This window comes from Dermacentor andersoni, chromosome 11 (assembly GCF_023375885.2).
Source record: "Dermacentor andersoni chromosome 11, qqDerAnde1_hic_scaffold, whole genome shotgun sequence".
Taxonomy (NCBI): domain Eukaryota; kingdom Metazoa; phylum Arthropoda; class Arachnida; order Ixodida; family Ixodidae; genus Dermacentor; species Dermacentor andersoni.
In genome coordinates this window covers 18,188,685-18,202,450 of record NC_092824.1, presented here as the reverse complement: position 1 = coordinate 18,202,450, position 13,766 = coordinate 18,188,685, and the positions used below count along the sequence as shown (strand labels likewise).

Genomic DNA, 13,766 nt, shown 5'->3' with positions numbered 1-13,766 from the left:
CAATTTACAAGTTGTAGCCGCGGAGTTCGCGAGGCGGATCCACTTGGAACGAATTCTCAGGATGACGTCAGTTCCTAAATATTAAGAGGAAGCTTTAGCTAGGGGCCCATCTCCGATGCCGCCCAGTGCAGTACATGTAAAACGCAGAAGTGCTTTAATGAGGCGACCGCTATACCAATCTTAATTACAGTTGTTGGATTTAAGAGATAAAGTTAAATTCTAGTGACCTTTTGGAGCGGAATTTCGGTTTAGGGCCTAAAAGCTTTAACAAATGTTCATAATCGGTAAGCATGAAAAAATAAATAGCATGAAGTTTACAAATCTGTAGCTCTACACCAAGAACAGATATCTCTGTTCTGTAAACTGCATCCGTTAGAACATACAAAGCGGACAAATTTGATATATTAAGTTAAATCTTTCGAGCATTTTTACAATGTTTACTAGGGTTTTGCGAAAGACCTACGCACATGTTTAGTGGTGTACATAAGAACTATGTGAAATGTAACAATCTCGTCCGGTTTAAATGTCTTATTAGATGCGATTGACGGAATTATATTATTTTTCATTCCTGAGTTACAGAGTTGTAAATTCGATAGTTTCGCCTTCTCAAAGTTTGCGACTTCCGACGATTCTTATTAAAATATCGACAGCATCAATAAAAAATCAACTTCCAACAGTCACTGCATTTTAACCGTTTCTTTTAAAGGGACCCTAAAGAGGAAAATTGATATCTTCTGTGTCAGCGAATTGCTCTTCCGCCATATCAAAAACACCTCTCCTACCGCGACAAGGCGCTAGGTACGCCAGAAAAAGCACAACAAAAGACGGGTGGCGAAGCGTCCTTGAAGTTCCCGCACCCTCTCGTTGTGACGTCATTGATTTTTGACAGCCTCTTCCGGGGCCTAGTTAATTATTTAGCGGCAACGATAGACGACAGTCTATTCTAAAAGAGCCAGAAGTGGAACTTGGCGAGTTTCGGGATCTTTTGCTGAACCAAAGCGGCCTAAATACGAAAAAAATACTTTGAAATCCGTAATGTCAGATTGACGTGCCGGGGTTGAGGAACCGGCGCGAAATTCAAAAACTGGAACTTTCATTTTCTCTTCGAATCACCAACCTCTTATTTCGAAATTAATGACACTAGTTTTCAAAAAATGCTTTAGCTGTTTTTAATGTTTTGCTTTAGTATGCAGCGAACCTCATCAAATTTCATTCATTGGTTGGCGAAGAAAATGATTTCTCTTTTCCCATGTTTTTATGTAGGTGAACTAAAGCTCCCTGCTGAATACCGAACTTTGCAAAGAAATACATTGGTGGTCTAGTTAGTTTTGTGCTTCAATGTAAAAAAAAAAAGTGCCGTTTTGCTAAAAAAGTAAGTGCAACGACAGTGCATCTTTACCTCAAGTTTGATGACACATATATCGAAAATGGCGCCATTGACAATTATTTTCAAGTGGATATGGCTTGCAGTCTCACCAGCTGCAATATGTAAATTGCAGTATTTACCGTAAGCAATTAGTTAAAACATAATTGGTGAATTTTTTGTTGCTTAGTCGATTACGCGTTTCGATTTCTCGTGCAAGTAATGTGTTCTTCTTCGAGTGGAACTCAAGGACTAGAACTGTGCTGTCTACCGCAGGCGATTTCTAATAAAAACGATTAATGTCTTCGCAGGAACATTAAAAACGATTAATGTCTTCGCAGGAACATCTGGTACATATGCTTCGTGCTTGCTAAACAGAGGCTAAAAGCTCGAGTGATGGCTGTACCAATTGTCCTAACGTACCAATTAGTAGAAATACATACGGGTGTCGGCTATTGCAGTCTACCGGTGCCCTCACTGGAACGCGATACTCAATGATGGTAAAATAATGTGCATTTCTTCTACGCCTCTGAAGAAATTTAATAGTAGGCTGTTTTAGCAGAACGTTTTTGACGGTCCGCTCCGCTCAGCAGGCTAGCGGAAGCGCAAGTGCGCATGCGCGACCCGTTCAGCCGTGAGCGGGCGAGCGGCGGGAGCCCCCTCTCCGCTAGAAAGCTTTCTCAGTGGAGCGCGGCGAGCGGGTCAAGCGGGTCTAGCGAAGCAAAATGGCTGCCCCCAGTGCTGCTGGACCGTCAACGAGCTCGTTTGAATGGGGATTTGTAAAGCGCAAACCTAGAGTACACTTTAGGAGACACGAAGATCTTCTACTTCGGGAGGTTGTGGCCATGAACCCGTTACAGAACCCTGCCATGTGCGCGCGTTTGTTTATGCGGACCACGTTTTAGGTGTACTGAAATAGCAATAAACCTTGCCTTGGCTACAACACAGCGTAACGGCTTCGGTAATGTACGGATTATACATATATATAAGAAATGAAAATGCAATGTATTGCATGAAATGCCTTCAGACATTTGAGTAATTCCAAATATATTATTTTATTGCGGCAATTCTTACAACTTGAGTATTATGTTCATAGCGGTTTTACCTTCTGCAGCAAGGTGGCGCGTCAGGCGAGCACATGCCTTTCGGACGCAGCCGGGCGCTCCGCTAAAACTGATTCTTCGTCCGCCGCTCCGCTAACTGTGAGCGGGTACGCGAGAGCGGAGCGGACCGTCAAAAACGTTCTGCTAAAACACTCTAGTGAGGACTTGCTTGGGAAGGTAACAGTTCTGACTAGTTAGTTTGTTCAGGATAAGCAAGCTTAGAACATCATTTTGTTGTATAATTTATCTGTTCTGTCGACAGGCCGCTGCATGCCAGGTGCGTTTCAGAATTGGGCCCTGTACTGACCGTTATGGTTTGAGTTTAAAACAAGTGTTGTCTGAACTGTGGGGCACTTAACTGCGTGTCAGTAAAAACAAAAAAAAAAGAAATCGTCTCTCAGTGTGTAGCCCGTCTTTGGGCTACTATTATATACAGCGCGGCGCGGCCTGGTCATTAAGCGAGCCCAACCCCTTCGCCCATTCGCCTCTCCTCTGCATAATGACCAGTGATTAATGAATCTGAATCACGACAAGGCTTGATGCATAGGCGCCTCGTCTCGTCTGGTATGTCAAAGTTATCCTACGCCTCGCGTCTGGCGCTACCCGCCGAGCTGCTGTGTTTCGCGTTGTGTGCCTCCTCCGTAATGGCAGCAGCGCACCCGCTCCCTGCTCCCCGCAGTTGTGTGCAGTGAGCCGGAAACTAGTCCCGTCCACGGCACATGCAGGCAGGCAGGCAGTCAGGAAGCCCGCGCGCGAATGACGTGCTCGGTATTGCTGCACGCGCTGTTACTAGTAGCTAATGCTCTCCGAAACTGGTTTTTCGCCGTGCTGGTTTTGAAGCTGTGCGCGTCCTGGTTGGGCGCGGGCAGGGGACGAGCCAATGGGCGCCTATGCATCGCGTCGATGTTTTTCTTTTTCTTGTAGCGTAGCGCGATTGCATATTACTGTAGAGGAGCGGGGGAGGCGCGGCAAAACAGTCTGGGAGCGGCTGCTTTCTGCAGCTGCCGACAGGCGGCGACACGAGTTTGCGCTGGCGCCACTCCTTCGAAGCAGCCGCAGCTTCCCCGTAGGCATGGGCGACTTAGCTTTTCTTCTGTCTTGAACACCAGGCGAGTAAACGGGCCGTGTGTTGCATTGAATGACCCGCACTATAGTCCTGCGAAATTTCGGTGAGGACAGAGCTGCGGTAATCGCGAAATCTCCTACGATTGTAAGAGAAAAATGCGCGGGCCGGTGCTTCGGTTCGACCCTATAAAAGCACCTGCCAACGTCTCGATTGAAGCGTGCAATTCATAAGCCCTAAGGTGTCGAAACTTTCCTTATGGGGCTCTTGCATTGCCCAGAGGGCGCTGCGAAAAAGGGGCTAAAAAGCGCCCTCTGTCCTAAAATGGGTCGTACCAAGCTCGGTCGTCTGCTTCGGAAAGCACGTTTACAATATGGACCCGCCACTTTTGGTTGTGTTGTATCACGGCCTGCAGCGAATATCGGGCGCCGAAGATTTTTTCAGGAGTGGCACGCTGCGTAAAGGCAAGAAATTATGCAGTGCCGAATACGTGTATGCCGTTCAAGAATTAAGCGGCGAAGTTTTAGTGCGGTGTCAATCCCAAGCGAAGCGAGTCGCGTACGAAGTGGAACTTCAGGTAAGGTTTGCACGCTGCTAGATTCAGGCGCACAAACGCGAGGAAATGCTTGCTATAAATGAATCCAAAGCAGCGATAAGCAGACATCATGTGTACGGAACTGCTCGAGCACACGACGGTACGCGCCGCGACGGCAGCGGTCTTTCAGCAAGCCGCGAAACGGCGGGTCTCCTGCAATCTTTGTTGACTGTATGCCGCTAAACAAGTAGTTATGCCTGCGTTGTAGTAGCGGCCATCTGTCCCTTTTAGTAACTTGTAATAACTGATGCAATGCATATGAGCTCGCACGTACGTGCGAATCGCGCTGCAGCGCGAGCTCGTGCGCTGCTCGCTTGATGTAGCTTTTAATGACAACGCTCGAAAACCGATCTGCTGTAATCAATACTATCTTGCTGCGCTGCCTCAACATGCTGGGTTGAGGTCAAGTATGAGCACATTTAACTCTCTAACCTGTGCTGCTCGTAGTGGGGTAGTGAATTGTCACCGAATCAGCCCGGCCATTTGTGGTCATTTGCACACACCTGGGCACTTCACCACTTCGCACCGGTCGAATTGTTAATTGTCGCTGTGGCCGGGTTTCGAATCGTGAATCACCAGCCATGCCTGCTGCTATGTCGGCATGCCGTCGGGACTGTAGGTGCAAAAGACCGAATTTTAGAACGCAGATCTATAATCAAGCAAGCTTCAAGACAGGTGAAACAGTCAGCATGGCGCGAAGTTTCGCTTACCCAGCGCGACGAACTGCAGTTACAGCGCGCCCGACGCTCTGCTTGAAGGGAAGCGATAGAATCGGATGTTGGGATTCAGGCCTTCTTGTTCATGGCAGCCCACGACGCAGCAGTATCGACGGTGACGCTTTTTCGATGCTGAGCTAGGTCCCTCCGGATCGGCGTCGCCGATTCCTTCTGCTTCCAGCATTACGTCCCGCGGCACACGGAGAGTCCGTTTTCGTTAAACTATAGGCTGCGACCAGCTCGCAGCGTGGTCGACGTGGTCTGTGAGAAGTGACGAGCCTTTTCGCACTCGCAACAGGGCAGAAAAAAGTGCGAATCGACGCAAAACTCGGCCTAGAAACGTGCTTCGCCACAGCCAGGGCTCAATACGACCCAAGCTGGTACGACCCAGATGTCGTTTCCCGCGCCGCCACCAGGCACCGCTACTATACCTCAAACTCCAGCGCAAGACGCCCATAGTGCGTTTGTGTACCATACACTAAAACTGCGATTTTGCAGTCATTATAGTTAGTTTGGTGTGTTTATTATTTCGGTGCGATGTGGGAACCTATATTGTGTGACGTTCTTTTTTAGAAAGAGAGAGCGAGATGTATCGAATTCTGTCGCATTCTGCCGTGAACATTGCATGAACCATACTGTGTGATGTGCGTTTGTATACTGAAGGTGCAGGAGCTCCCGCCAGCTGCTGTCCGCCTTTAGCTCTTGTATCTTTCTCGAAATATCTGAAAAAAAAAAAAAAAAACATTGAATAATCGCGGGTGAAGCAGTGACAATCACCGCCTTCGTTCTCATGTGTTGCTTCAGCACAAGCAACGTCACATGCACGACATCAGCATAGCATCTGCATAACGTAAACATGACGTCTACATAACGTAACATAGCATCTACAATAATGTTGCGTCAGATAACGTCAACATGTTCAGCATTAACACAAGCATCTAGACGAAAGGGTCTTCGCCTTCACCGATTTCACAGTGCGTGGGACCAGCATAATTCTTCGTTGCATTTTAGCGCGGGAGAGAAGAGGGGTCGACCACTCGACGATCACAAAGGCTGTTCGAACTGAGCTGCGTGTTTGGACCGGCCGTCCGGTGTTTGTACAGTAAAGATTCCTCCGCCAATGGGTTCAAGGACCTTTGTGAATGGCAACGCGCATCAGTGTGCTGTCCCTGTTATTTGAAGAGAGGTAGCATAAATGTTTATTTTTATCTTTGGCGGGAGTTCATACGTAAAGGTTGAGCCATCCGCGTGGGACGTCTTCTTAATGCGCTGGTGCAAGATCAGGGATGTTTCGTTTTGTGTTTCACCCTTGAGCATGACGAGGTGTGATGATGAACATGGTGACGATTCTGAAAAAAAAAAAAAAAGTACAGTCGAGAGCAAACAGTCTGTAGAGACCGCGGCCATCAGGAAAAAAAGAATTAATTTCTTCTAGCACAGCCGTGGAGCGTGAAATTGTCTTTGTGCATGACGCTGGTCAAAAAAGAAAAGGAAAAGGCGCTCGGAGGCTGTGCTACTTGATTTCAGCCTTTATGCTGGTTGGCTACGAAAAAAAAAAAAAAGGATTCAGCCGCATCTGTGGTCCCCAGACTTTTGCTCTCGACTGTACATGCTCACATGTGTTGAGTAGGCCGAGAGTCGGGCACGTAGCATTATTGAAGCGGATAAGATAACTTATGTCGTCCGTACGGAACCTTTTCTTTTCTCGAACAGGTAAATCCGCAGGGCACGGTTCCTCCAGTGAAGATGACGGCGCTTCGGAAAATGGTCAGTGACAAAGTTCACCGCTTATTTTTCTTTTCTCTGCTTTTCGAAAACGAACAATCATTTCCTGGGTCAAACTCGCCGCCTTGACACCCGCGTCAATCGCGCTCATTGAAGCATTTGGAAACGACTGTCTTTAGATTCGACTTCTACTCGAGTATCTATACTACGCGGCCATACCTTTAAACGGTCACGAGGGATTCGTGCTGACTGATGCGTGGGTCGAACCCGCGTTAACTGCGCACTTTGAGCCGTGACTTCGATTCGACTTCTATAGTCGACCACCGGCTGCTACGCGGTCGTGTTTCCCAATGGCCGCGGAAGTTGCGTCATCCGGTCGACTACTGGCGCCATCGGTTGAAACAGGTCGACCGATCAAGCGACTTTGATCGACTGACGTCACAGTCGACTACTGACGCTCGGAGTCACCTGGCGGTCCCGACATCTGGGATTTAACTTTGGATTGGCTGCTAAAAAATGACTTCACGTGACCTGCCTGTTGGTAGGACGAGGAAATCCCGAAGCTCCCCCGTTCAAATGTGGACGTTACTGGGAGCGCCAAGGCAAGCCTTGGATCACGAGCCCCAGCGGACTCCCACGCAAACAAAAATTGGAATTAAATAAATCAAGAAAATGTGTATAGATAGAAGTGCAATCATAGACAGAAAAGAAATAGCGGAACAAATGAAACTTGTCGGGGGCAAGAACTCCCTTGTTATCCGTACTATATAGCAATGTCTCTTCAAGGAAGAATGTGAAATGGTTCTCACATCTGGTGGAGCCATCCCAAGAAATAAACAAAAATTATCAAACACCGAACAACTTTATAGAATAAATAACTAAATAAGTAGAACATGTTCATCCACATTGTAGTGGACGAGTACCAAAGTACAGTGTGTTCTATACACGTACTTATGGAAAGCTACAGCTTTTTAAATATGATATTGAAGAACTTGGGGGGGGGGGGGGGGTGGCGGTATCGTGAAAAAAAAAAAAGAAAAGAAATGACGAAAACACGTTTTTCATTTGTTTAAGTGAATGTTAAAGGTTGATTGCCTTCAGAGGTGTCGTACTGATGGCAGAGACGGTTGGTGGTACAGGTGGTCTATCTAAGGCCACCCAAACGGGTCGTTGGTTACAGTCAGCTTTCGTTAAATAAATATCCGCCTAATAGCAGGCGGGGCTGGCCACGCCGTCGCAAGCGCAAAATTGAAGAGGCGTACCTATGCTGTGCGCTACAGCAGAGATATCTCGGTATGATTCGCATAGTTTCCTAAGGAAATGGTTAAGGGAAATGTGGCGCCAGTGTCTGCAGGAGCTTCAGACAGGACGGTCTAGCCGTAATATTAGGCGCAACGCCTGGATTTGTCTAAACTTCGTCCTTCCGGCTTCGAACGACTTTGAGACTTTGGAAATCGATCATATTCGACAAAATATTGGGCCAAGAGTGCAGCAGTCCGCTATGGTTATACATGTGCACACGAGAGTCTCACTGCATTTGCACATTTCGAAAACGAAAGCAACAACAACAAAACTGATTGCTTCAAATTTTATAAAGATAGATAGCGCATTAAGTAAATCCGCAAGAAAGTCGGAAGCCACGAAGCACGACGCTTAGAAAGACCCATGATTCGAATGGTCCCCAGGAAAACGTGCGGACTGTTCATTGCACAGTGTCGCTGAAGTGTGTACAATATTCTGAATGTGACAGTGATGCTCATTCCGACGGATGCGAAATGTGCGACACCTGGCGGGGCCCGCTCGAGTGTGCCGTCCTGCGTATATAAGCTATATAGTTTAGTATATAGGCTGAGAATGCTGATCGCGGTAAAATACAAACACACGAGTTGCGTCCGCATGTGTAGCATCGTACTGATATGAATGCGTGTGCATGACATTAACACTAAACAACAGTAACAGGTAGGACAGTCTTAAGCAAAAAAAAAAATGTACGGCCTATTCTGCGCGTTCATAAATATTCATATAGTATACGTTCATTTGTGTGGTGCGGCTCCTGTGGTGCGCTACTGACAATCCAGACATCGTCTGGATGTCGAGTAGGACAGTTCTTACTGCAGAGGGCGTTGGAACTTGAGGCGTACACAGCGCAGGAACTGCTTTAAGCAGACTTAAGTCAGCCTGGTGGCGACGCAGCCCGTATATCCTTGACGAAGACTGTACGTGTTTAGACAGAAGGGGCACCTCTCAGTATTTTGATTGTGAGATAGCGTATTCGCAGTATTCTGCTTTCTGTATAGCTTTGCAGTCAGTCCATGCCTTGTTGTAAACGTTACTTTATTCAATTTCTTACTCTGTGGACCGTTGTAAACTTGTTTTCACACTAATCCCTCTTTCCAATAGCCTATGCAACGTTGAGGGATTGAAATAAATAAATAAATAAATAAATAAATAAATAAATAAATAAATGTGCATTTCCTTATTATATTCGTTAAGTGTAGTCGCAAGATAGTAAGCCAATGTGTGAAGTTCCACAATCGGTTCGTGGGCGTGCAACGAACCGGAAGTATGTCTGTCGGTATCCCACGCAGCAGAACCGCGATGTTATATATAAAAGCTGGTGTAACAGTGGCGATCGATGCGGGGCCGATACCCGACACCGCGACTGCGGCAGCGCGATAACGCCCTCTGACGCGGGCGAAAACGAGAAGTGCGAACAGCATGCGGCACAACAAAACGCGCCCGACTGCGTGCAAAGCGTTTTCGGGGTGTTGCTTGCACGGCCGAGATAAGCGCCTTGTAATCAGAAGCGCGTGTTTGTTGCGACTCCTGTACGCGTCACGTAGCGGGTTCTCTTTCTATTGTGGAGGAAAAAAAAAAAAAAGAACGTACGGGGTAAATTAACTGCTGTTTTCTTTTTTAAATTGAAGTGGACGAATAATAAGGTAAGCGAAATCAGAGTGCACGGAAAGATGACGCTGGAGGGAGGCGAACCCACGCCTTCCGCATTCCCAGGGATCTTGTGCGCGTCGTGTACTCGAGAAAAATGTGGACGCGTGGATGGGCTCGAGTGCAACTGCGGAGAAAAGATACGCCCGTGGACCTGTGCTCTTTTCGTCCACTTTTCTTGTTCCACAATTACTACTAAACGTGACTGATTTCTCCTGTGCTATCTCTGAAATCGTTGCCGTCTCTTTATTTTTTTTTACCTAAATAAGTAAAATTCCTGGTGTTTTGCGTGCCGGAACCACGACCTGATTATCAGGCACGCCGTTAGTGGGGGACTTCGGATTAATTTTGACCAGCTCGGGGTTCTTTAACGCGCACCACAATCTGGCTCGGCCCCATCGAAGCTGTTTCTTTTCTTTCTATTTTTTTAATAGGGTTGAAACAAAACACAAGACAGAGTCCCTCGGATTCGCGTATTCTTTTCGCACGTTATCTTCCTGTTATTGAATAATTAATCAATTTGATTCAAAGTACAGAGGCTGCATTGCTGGCACCAGACACGCTGAACACGCCATGCTTCCGAGAGCCGAAGGCTTATATTAGGGGCATAATCGCGCTTTTTTTTTTTAAGTCCTTTCTCATATGCTGGTATATGTTACGAGCATAACCCCCTCCCTTCATTTTTTTTCTTAATACGTCTTTTCGATGCGTAAAGCAACATCTCAATGTATTCGGAGTACGTAACCGTTTCCTTATGTTCTTCCTCGTCGTCAGCACCGCTTTTCTTTGCCTAAACACTGAGGTGAAGGTGCCACCATACCAAAGTACCGCTGTACTTACCAGAGCATTGTGGGGTATAGGTTGGCACGCATGATGCTGCAATCTGTATTCTTGTGCCTTTGCGCTGTATTAGCAAAGCAGCGGATAATTTTTCACCTTTGACGACAAGACGGTTGTGAACAAATTGCTGTCAATCTCCGCGAAAGCTGACGGCAAGACTGCACACAAACGGTGCTACCTCACAATTTCGCTTGCGTCCCACTTTATGTTACGCGTTATAGGCTGTTGATACCGTATTTGCGCTCCCATTTTGTAGCAGATAATACAAGCACGAACATTCACGTGCGAGTAAAAACGGTTACTACGTAGTGGGATATCCACATAATGGAAGAGCATTTAGAAACAGCTAAGGCTGGTCGCGTAGCCATTAATCACAGTCACAACCAAAGTCATGCAATCGTATGCCTAAGGTCAATTGTATCATGCGGCATCATATGAGCGCTTGAAGATTTTCTTTCCTACTGTTGAATGGTCTTACTCCACCTCGTTCATGTTTCGTAGTATCGCAAAGATTGCGGAATGATCAACGCATCGCTTCAAAATAGCTGTAGCGCTGCGTTCAGGTATCGCAGCGACCGCTTCGTTTGTTTAAAGCGACGCCAAACGTTTTTTGTGAAGTGTTTGAATAATAATGCCTACAGAAAATTTGAATAGCTGTGGCGGACAGAGTGCGCAACTATCACACCATAGCGCGCTCGACACGTGCAATCATAGATTTGATTCCAGCGCATCAAGCATACAGCGCAAAGCCAAACGAGTCTACATTGTGAAAAATATGCGTACCACCACTTAGGACTGCACTACAACATTAAAGGATGTGTGCACAGTACGCGCACACGTAATCAGTAGCGGCTAGCAGACGACGCGCCATTCACACCATCGTGGTTCAGCCAGTGTACACCAGGTGGCGACTCCGCTCGGTCTCGCGGCCAATACACGTGCGAGCCACGCATGCGCGGTCAGTGGCACAACCCAACGGCGGCGACGTCGGCTTCCTTGAAGTAAATGCCATGGGAATAATAGTAAGGGAACTCTGGCGATGCGAAATCGTTCGGCTATGAACGTAGTTCACCGCCTATAGAGGCGCCACTGATAGCCACCTAGCGGGTGCTTACAACAGTATGCTCGGGGGCAGTAGCAGACGAAAAGCCATTACAGAAAGGATGGCTGAAGTTCGCGGCTGCGATTTCTCCTTTGTTCGGATGCCAGAGTGCTTCTTCTGCAGTGACAGCTGCATGAAATACGCTGGCCTCTGTGGGATTGGGCATGAACACGATGTTACCGGTGTGTGGGACAATTCGGTCCACATACGTGCCAGGTGCGTCCCGCAGACAAACACAATGAACCCCATTTACACGAAGTGGAGCCCATATTAACTAGCATATTTTTTATTTTGACATATTTTAAATTCTACCTCTGCCGTAATACTGCGTCTGTACCTCAACAATAGGCAAACATCGATAGTGCAGACTTATATCTCAAACAAATCCGCACGGTGCGACGTCTGCACATGTCGTATAGTGATCTTTCTGCCGATGAATACATGTGACATCGACCAATATGTGCCGTCAAAGTTGCCTCAAGAACAGTAACTGCGAATTTATTCATGGAAGCGCCTACACTAGTCAACGAAGTCACCAAACGCACGGGTTAATAAGAGCGCTAGTTAGCGCTATACCACCGATGCAAAACTGCTGCATACGCCGATGAACTTCCATTCCCGCTACAGTTCTTGCAATTTTAAATTCCCTAAAGGAGCAGCTTGGAAACGTAGAAAGCGAAAGTCTGACCAACATTTCAGTAGTTTTTTTTTTCTTTCTCCAATGTTAGTAGAGAGAGATGCCACATGATATATTTAAAGGTGAGCAGCGCCAGCCAAATTAGAGGGGCGCTGACGGCAAGGCCGGGTTTAGTCCTCTGCGGCGTAAGCATAATGAGAAAGATTTCAGTTGAGCACAAAATTCACATGCAAAAAGGGACTACGTTGCGAACCAAACAAATCACTCGGCGTGGTAAGTCTGCTCAGACAGCATCGAGGTGTGATGACTTCCCAAACGTGATGCGAACTTTTCAGCGCATATGGAACATAAATACCATATGCAGCAACTATTTGCAGTTCTCGCCTTGAACTACCTATTGACACATTTTCCAAGAAACCACAATGTCTCAGATGTTCCAGGGCGAAAAGAATAAAGCTGTTAAGGAAGCACTTGCCCGGTATCACTCCGATAAGGCAAAGCGTGATTTAGACCCTTTACAAAGAGGCAGGGTGAAAACCTCGCACCTCAAAAAAATCAAGTTACGCACGAAGCAACTAGCAACAGTTCAACATGCGCGAAGCCACGCATAAAATAGTTGCAAAAACATGAACTGCGTAAGAGCTAGTGCGAGAGTTTACCGGGCCGCATAAAGCCAGTTCTTGTAACTTCAGTTGTTGCAAGCTTCATCTACGTTTCTTCAACTTACAACACGACGTACTCGTGCAGTCGTGCTGCCTAGCTAGCGCAACGCAGTTAAAGAAGCGGCAAACGGCATTCAGAGCTTTAGCGAGATACCTTTAAACCGCATGCTGCACTGCAGACAAACTTTGTCGCTTACCCGTCTAAATACGATCGAGTGGAAAGAACTCAAACACGACAATAGAAAGGAGGTGAGCCAGAAATTTCCCGCCGAACGGTGGCGATGCATTGCTGCCGCTGCTCCCGCTGACGAGGCTTTGCGGGGAATGATTAGAACCGTATCGCCGGCACGTTTTTTGCCGGTATTTGAGCACCCCAACGTGCAACGATTCCTTTTGACATTCCTTGAAGCTTTGGCGACCACACATATACGAAGGGTGTTGTTTATTTTTCTCCGAAAACGCGAATAATACAGAATCACCATCAACGACGCAGAAGACTATACGGCGCGCGGCTGCCTCCTTTCCCGAGCACACTGTGCAAGGCCGCCACCAGGGGCGCGTCCATCGGCGCGCGCTAAAGGGGAACAGTAAAGGGGAAGAGAAATGCCGCCATAATGAAGCACAGAGCGCTATGGGGATACAATAGGTACGAGGTCCTCCGAGGTATGTGGGAAGGTGTAATGGTTCCAGGACTTACTTTTGGAAATGCGGTTGTTTGCTTTAAATCAGGGGTACAATCAGGACTCGGCGGGAACCAAAGGTCAGTGGGTCGCCTCGCATTGGGCGCTCACGGGAATACTACAAATGAAGCTGTGCAGGGTGATATGGGCTGGACTAGTCTTGAAGTGAGGGAAGCTCACAGTAAAATTGAGTATGAAGAACGGCTGAGGAGTATGGAAGAAAGTAAATGGGCTGGGAGAGTGTTCAGGTATCTGTACAGGAAAAACATTGATTCACAGTGGAGGAAAAGAACTAGGAAGCTTACCAGCAAGTATGCGGCCTGTAGGGTGGGCA

The 13,766-nt window shown here is 47.1% G+C and overlaps 1 protein-coding gene across 1 annotated transcript in view; it reads left to right on the top strand.

The window, feature by feature from the left end:
- The window catches only part of Pur-alpha (Purine-rich binding protein-alpha), a 291,757-nt gene that overhangs the window by 106,315 nt on the left and 171,676 nt on the right, over positions 1 to 13,766 (top strand). The window contains exon 2 of the mRNA XM_050167097.3: positions 6,554 to 6,607. Within this exon, the coding sequence (XP_050023054.1) occupies positions 6,554 to 6,607 (54 nt within the window). The remainder of the gene's footprint in view (positions 1 to 6,553; positions 6,608 to 13,766) is intronic.